Genomic DNA, 7,839 nt, shown 5'->3' with positions numbered 1-7,839 from the left:
TTTTTGAATCGGGGTTTAAAGACCCCTGCAGCTCACTGAAATGGCCCATAGTACCCCATTGGAAGATTTTCTTTCTATTTTGTTCTGACAACTTCATTTTTACTCCTGACAAACATGGTCCCCATTGCTTTAAAACTCCCTGGCTAATGTGCACAGGCACTTATAACAACAATAATGATTTAAAACTGAGCACCTCAGCCTGTTATGAACACTGTTTTTTTATTTAAATAAAGCTTGTTATATAATCAGGTGACAGTAAACCTCCTCCTTGTAACAAGCCCAAGAACCAATGAACTTGGCTTTGATGACGTATCCGGAAACCAATGGGTGCTGTTGAGGAAACGCAGAGATTCGCAGCGGCTCGCCCCTGGCGGCGGTTCTGATTGGCTGGCTAGTGACGTGTGGTGTAATTTGGGAGTGGGCGGTCGTGCGCGCCCCCGCTTTCTGCTCTGCAAACGCTTCCGGATCCGCCAGTCAGTGAGCGCGCCCCCGGCTTTTCTGCTTCTGACACCCAAATCACCCGCTGCCGACAACATGAATGAGGAATACGACGTCATCGTGCTCGGTACCGGCCTGACGGTGAGAACATGCCTGCATGTGGTTCGGGGACACCTCCACGTCTTGGCCTTCTGCTTCTCCGCAGAATCAGGCAGAGCGAGGCCTAGAGATGGTGGACACTCCCCACCTGCTCCGGCCTGCCTGGTGACGGTGCACACAGCCCTGTATATTGCTGCATTGTACCCCATACTGAGGGCAACTCCCTGCACACTGACCTGTCACCATTGCCTCATCCTGCCCCGGTGCCCATCACTGCTCCGCTACTGGGCAGGTTATGTAGGGTAATTGCAGCAATAAATATTAGGTCTGGTGTCTTATATACAATCCAGGCAGATATGCAGAACACCTCTTTGTTATTGTGGGGGAAATTGGTACATTTCTGATGCTGCTTGTGTTGGATTGCCCCTTTATATCTGAACACAGGATGTGGATATATTTTATCTTTTAAAGCAGAACAAAAATAAAACATTTCTAGTAGAAAGGTGATGTCTCTTCTACAGTAAAATAAACGTACCCGCCTGATCACTAATTTTTAACAAAACCCGCCTGTCTTCGCTCCATCACAGGCATATTTACCCCATCCTGTTCTGTGTTTGGGGTCATTTGATTGGCCAGGCCAGTACGATGTCATAACTACACATGCGCACAGGAGTTATTTCTTCTGGTGGTGCTCCAGCATACGCGGCATCATACACTGAGCTGTGCTTAGTGTATAGTAAAAAAAATTGTGAATTTTTTTTGCAGAAAGGTCATCTTTTGCATTTGTTTACCTGCCTGCTTACATTTTTTATTTTTTTACATTTACTCAAGTTTTAGGAGCTCTTTTATTAAAAATGGGAATCTGACGTTCCCGCATACATTCCCGCATACATTCCCTGGTGGGGATCAATTACAGCCATTAAAACACATGGACCTGGAAGATTCCCACAAGGGAACGTATGAGGAAATGTCAGATTCCCTGTTTTCTAAGTAGAGCCCAAAGTGTGTTTCTATTTTTTTTCCCTTTACCCACTGAGGAGATTCTCCCATTTATTTGTAGTTGTCCTTGTACACATGCGCAGATCTGCCACACAATATACTTTCCATTGATTTCCTCATGTGTTCGGGTATTTGCCCTTTGCATTTTTTTTTTTTTAGGAAATGATCTGTATGCCTTTTGGATTTGATTCCTAATATACATGACATGTGTAACTTCAACTGATGTTTGCCAACACATCCTATAGGAGCCCCTAAAATCAGATCAGTTTCCTGACGATTTCCCTTTAAATTAATCATTGTATCAGATTGGAGTTTGGATGACAAGTGAAAATCAGGCCGTGTTCCATGCCCGGGACTGGAATTTCCCTAACTGTGAGATTTGCTGTAACTTCCCTATGTGTGTGTTAAATCTTTTGGGGGAAATTTCCACAAACATAAACATCAAAGAAATCCTCTTGGTATAGACCACGGGTGCCCAACAGATGGATCGCCATCTACCGGTAGATCCTAAAGGCGAGTAGATCGCGTAGCCCTGCCTTTCAAAATAAACTCCACCGCGTACAAGTTAGTAATCGTAGCTTGCAAAGCCTGGTGTACACAATCTACATCAGGACTTCAGAAAGTGATCAGATATTTGAATCTGCAAAATGCATGAAGTTATCTGAGGTTAAAAATGTTTTGGTTTAAGTAGGTGATGTTTAAAATTCTGTGTGGGGTGCCATGTGCATCCTATTGAGATTTCCCTTTACTTTATGTCCTGTAGACAAAACAGGAGATGAGAGGAATTCTCTTCATTGTGAGGGAAATGCGCCCTTAAAACAGAACCTAAGTCAGCTGTATTTACTCCTTTGCAGGCTCTGCCATCTTCTTCCTTTTTTCCAATCTTCAGCCACCTTGATTGGCCGGGCAGAGATGGCGTTACTCCTGCTAAGGAGTTCATTCAGTGCCAGAATCCATGGGATAATCCTGGCAACCAATAATTTTATTAGTTTAGGGGAGCGATCAGGCAGGCGATTATGTTTTATTGCAGAAGGGGCATTGCCTGTCCTTATAAAACCCACCCCAATCTAAATTTTTAAAGTGGAATTGTGGGTAGCTGGTTCAGTTCTTTTTACCCTCTGCAAATGGGGGAGCGCTCCCCTTTTTTAGTTCCACTGCCAGTGAATGGCTGGCTATGTAATTACTTATTAGCATTGGAAATAACTACACTAAATATTCATCCATTCTCTCATGTTCTTTGTATGGTCAAAATGTGTGTTTGTTCTAATCATATGGCAATAAAAAAGAGCTGCAATGAATGGAGTTGCCTTAGGACAGCTCAGGACATGAGTTACCCCTTGCATGCTACAAAGACAGCAGTGTTCTCGTACAAAGACCGTATTATATGGGTGGGGTCATTTTACAGCTCACATAATCATCTTGTAAAGGATTTCCTGTGTCCACTTTGGCTGCTGGCATTCATTCTGGTCATTAATGTATACAATTTTACAATATTGATTGATGTGTAATACCAGTGATTTCAACAATATGTATTTGAAGAAAAAATATAACCTTGTATCGGGAAGATCAGCCAGTGAATGGACTGTTCTCCAGTTTCTCCGTGAAATGTGATATGGGGTTAAAGTAGAACTAAATTCCCACTTTACAAAATAAAGGACCAGGCAGGTGAGTATTGCAGCAAGGGACAGGTGATGTGATTGAAAAAGCGGAGATGCGCAGCGTCAACTTCGGTTGCCAAAGAAACCTGGCATTTTCAGCTTCCCTTGCATGTGGCAGGTTGGATGAATGTCTGAAGTTCTGTCACCCTGGCATGAACAAGTTGGCCAAAGATCCTTGCTGCGCAAAAGAAGATGGATCTTTTCTGTACTGATCTCTATCCACATCTATTCCCTTCTTCCTCCATTCTGAGCTAGGAGACTGCTCCTTCCCCCCGACTGAGACAGGAAACACACAGAACAGAACCTTCCACTTAATGTCCTGATTGTTTTTCCTGTCCCTGTTGGTAAAGGAGGAGAATTTTTCCTAAGCTCGCTGGGAAGTTACAGGGATCTCCTACCAATTTCACAGATAAATCATAACAATCTGTTCCTGTGCTATAAGATTAAAGTCCAATGCGTAGTTTTGTGTGTGAAGTCCATCTGAGATAATATGCAATATAATTCTAATCCAGAATATACTTTACAAAAAGTTTAATTTTGACTTGTAATATGTATAAACGTGTAACTATTGTCAGTTTGATTTATTATTAAATGTATTGTTTATATAATTGAATCTGGATTATACTGTACTACCATTTTATATATACATTTCCTGTACATCTGTCATGATTCCCCCGAGAGCAGAGGTGTTGTCTGTTTCCTGCAAACTCTTATTAAAAGAGATTCTGCTCACATTCACTTGCACATTACCTCCATGTTGCCCTAAGTTGTGCCCAAAAGATAACCAGTATGTGTTCTCCATACATACTTCTATCAAGGGCTGTACTTTAGCATGGCACTTCCTGGAGTGCAGCATATAAGGGTAGAGGGGCACTGGATGGCTCTACAGTATTTATATAGCGCCATCATATTACACAGCGCTGTACAAAGTCCATAGTCGTGTCACTAGCTGTCCCTAAAAGGGGCTGTCCCCAATGTCCCTACCTCAGTAATATATGTATTTAAGCAGACCGCCTTCAGATTGCTGTAAAATGCTGAGAAGGCCAATAAACACTGATCACTCACATTGGCTTTCATGAAATGCCTTGTATGTTTCATGCGATCAATCAATATAGAAACATTATTATTGGTAATAAAAATAGGGAAGTCACAGTCTAGGTCATACTTGGAGTCAACATCCCAGATGACTTAAATTCAGACAGATCTCAGTTCTAAAAGCCATTCATTATGTCCAACTCCAAACCCTGACAGAGAGTGGTGTCACTGCTCCTTTTAGCTTTTGGCGTCAGCTGACACTGGCTGCACTAAGAGAAGAATAACATTTACAAAGTCACTGTCACTTTTCTCCCAATAGGAAAGGATACAACGTCTTTTTACATAACCAGGAGCACTAAAAATGTTGTGTGGTTTATACTTATAGTATACTATTATACTAGTAATAGTGTTCAGTTTTATCAGCAATACTGCTGGAGTGCTTACAATGGTGACGTGGTCACATGCTTTTTTATATTTTCCAGTTTTGTTTAAACACCTGTCACTTTTGTTGGAGAGAATGGTACAAAATTAAAATATCCATATAACAATAGTTAAAAAAAAAAAAAAAAGTAAAAATATACTGTCATTATGTCTTTTTAACTACATTAATGAATTATCACTTTTTAATTTTAATGTTCAACATTATTGGAATTAGTGTGGCTTCCAGCAAAATTTAGTGACTGTAGGAATTATTGTAAATATTATATAATTCCTTATGTCCTTCAATAATCCTGATCCTACATGGTATTTCTTTTTTGTGTTTTCTAGTGAAATGTAATCCATCAGTCATAACATCTTTGCAATGGGTGAATGTTTGTCCTTCACAAAACCCTGCAAGTACAGAAACATACATATGTACAGAATATTGCTTTTGCAGCATGGTAGTGTTCTCTGCCCTCAGATTTATTTGCTGAATAACCCCCCCCCCCCCTCCTTATGTAGATGAGGAGCAGGAAAGATGTTTATAATCATTGCTTTAGATTTAAATGCAGCCTTGTATTCTGGCAAGAGCTACACTTATTTTTTCTGTACTTGCAGTGAAATTATAGGTAAATGTGCAAGTATAGAAGAGTTTTACTGAATATATTATTTGTATTATTTTGGTCACACATACATTTGAAGCATGTACACATTCGTGCTGTGGCTTTTAGGCGTACTTCTGGGACTCATTTTCTGATCCTTTATCTTTGCTGTTTATTAAGTAAATTGAAGCTGTTTTTAGTTAATATGTACATAATGCTGGTAAACAGAGCTGTACTTCTTTGGATTAGGTTTTCTTGCAGAATTATGGGTAGTAACATGAAACTGGGTAATGTGTTGACTTATCCTTAGTTGCTATACCGGCCTTACAAAAGGGTGAATATTACTGCTAAGTAGATTTTACTCCCAAACATTGTTTTGCAAGGTAACAATTTCATTAGGAAGGCATATTCTATCTAATATGATCCCCCAGTCTAGCACAGCAATGTTCACTAATTCTCCATTCACATAAAAGCTCCCTAAGAATTGTAGGTTGTGAAAGTAATGAAATTCGTTCACATGATTTGATGCTTTGCCTCTGTACAGGGAAAGTAGCACTTTGTATACATAGAAAATTCTTTACTGTAGCTTGCACTAGAGAAATGACTACTGGAGTCTGATTTCTATATGTTTAGGATCAAGGTGGAACAAATCACAAAATCCTTATGGATGATGTTGGAAAATGTCTGCCTGCTATGATGATGAGCTCTCTAAATTTGCTTGTTTGTGCTATCTTTTGGGTTCTTCTTTTTAGAAATAATGCAAAACTTGCAAGACATTACCTGAAAAATTATTTTTTCCTAAAGTGTAAAAAAAAAAAAAAATACAAAAAAAAATCACATCGTACAGATCCCTCGATGGTGCTGGACTTTTCCTCGATCCAGTCCCGCACCGTCCTGAGAGTCTTCAGCGCCGGGCGCCGCCCATCTTCGGTCTTCTTTTCCGGGCTTCTTGCTGCATCACTCAATCTAGCACTGCAAAGGTACCAGATTGGCGACGTAGCCCACTGTAATGGGGGGAGAAAAAAAAACAATCTCACGGCAAGTGTGAGATCGGCATCTTTTTTCCCCTTAGTTGAAAAAAAAAAATTCTCCTGCACATACCCAAAATCGAGCATTCGCAGAAGGAGCCGCCAGGGGCCTCCCGGAATGCGAGACATAGGAACCCCCGAAAGGTTCTGTGTTCTGCTGGTGTTTATTTACTGATTATTTCATATCTTTATTTACTAGTGCCTCGGTGGAATAATATATTCCTACACAGTGAACTTTGTCTTGTCTTTCACCCCAAATACACAGGCTATCGAAGCATACATGTATTGGCCATTTTATTAGGTACATCTTGCTAATACCAAGTTGGAGCCTCATTTACCTTGCTGTTCCTGATGGCATAGATTCAGCAAGGTGCTGGAAATGTTTCTCAGGGCTTTTGGTCTGTATTGTCAAAGTAGTATAATTCAGTTGCTGCAGTTTTTTCAACTGCTTGATTCAAATTTTCCAGTTCATCACATCTCAAAAGTGCACTGTTGACCTTAGATCTGGTGAGTTTGGAGACTGTTTAAATACAGTGAACTCCTTGTTATGTTTAAGAAACCACTTTGAGATATTTGTACCATGGAACATAATCCTGCTGGAAGTAGCCATCATAAGATGGGTATACTGCAGGATGAAGGGATGGACATGGCTGGCTGTGGCATTTAAACGATGATTAGTTGGTACTAAAAGGCTCAAAGTTTGTCTCAGTTGTCTTACACAACTAAATACCAGGCAATATGGATCCATGCTTTCATGTTATTGATGACAAATTCTGACCCTACCATGCAAATGTTTCTCCAGAAATTGACACTCATCAGACCAGGCAATGGTTTTCCAATCTTTTTATGTCCAAGTTTGATGAGCCCGTGTGAATTATAGATTCAGGTTCCTTTTTTTTGCTAACAGGAATGGCACCCAATGTGATCTCTTGCTCGTGTAGTCCATCAGCTTTAATGTGTTGAGCTTTTAGAGATGCATTTCTGCATATCCCAGTTGTAATGAGTGGTCATTATATTACTGTTTTCTATCGGTATTTGAATAAAAGTCAGAGAAAGATAGAGTTTTAGCACAAATATTGAAATTATAATTGGTAGTACAAGTTTCATACAAAATTATGAAAGAAAATTATATTCTTTTCTCTGTATGTCACAATAGTTTCTTGTGATACATACAAGGTTTTGTTCAGGCCTACTAAGGCGCTATACAGATTTCAACTGACATTAAACAACTATACATCACCATGAAATGGTGTAAGTAGGTATGAACCCATTCATATCAACCATGGTACCCTACGGGTTTCGCCATAGTGGGCTTCTCAGGGGTAGTGATAGGTCAACAAAAAGTTCTGTATACATAAGGGTTCAGGTGATCTAAATTTACAAACATAAATGTAAAGGTTCAATACACTGCATTGTTAAACAGTACAGAAATCATATGTTACATCCAATTTCATTCAAATAGTAGAGTTGATAGAAAGTGACACCATTTGTATATTATTTAGTGAAGTAGATACAAATAAATCTGACTTTTAGAAGACTGTACTATATACATAGATCATA

At 39.7% G+C, this 7,839-nt stretch overlaps 1 protein-coding gene across 1 annotated transcript in view; it reads left to right on the top strand.

The window, feature by feature from the left end:
* Nucleotides 1-338: 338 nt before the first annotated feature.
* GDI2 (GDP dissociation inhibitor 2) overlaps nt 339-7,839 on the top strand; it is a 23,391-nt gene continuing 15,890 nt past the window's right edge. Inside the window, exon 1 of the mRNA XM_072401866.1 lies at nt 339-579. Within this exon, the coding sequence (XP_072257967.1) occupies nt 535-579 (45 nt within the window). The 5' untranslated portion in view covers nt 339-534. The remainder of the gene's footprint in view (nt 580-7,839) is intronic.

Source organism: Pyxicephalus adspersus, chromosome 2 (assembly GCF_032062135.1).
Source record: "Pyxicephalus adspersus chromosome 2, UCB_Pads_2.0, whole genome shotgun sequence".
In the NCBI taxonomy this organism is placed as follows: Eukaryota; Metazoa; Chordata; class Amphibia; order Anura; family Pyxicephalidae; genus Pyxicephalus; species Pyxicephalus adspersus.
The sequence above is the reverse complement of the archived record's forward strand: the minus strand, read 5'-3'. Positions and strand labels throughout refer to the sequence as shown.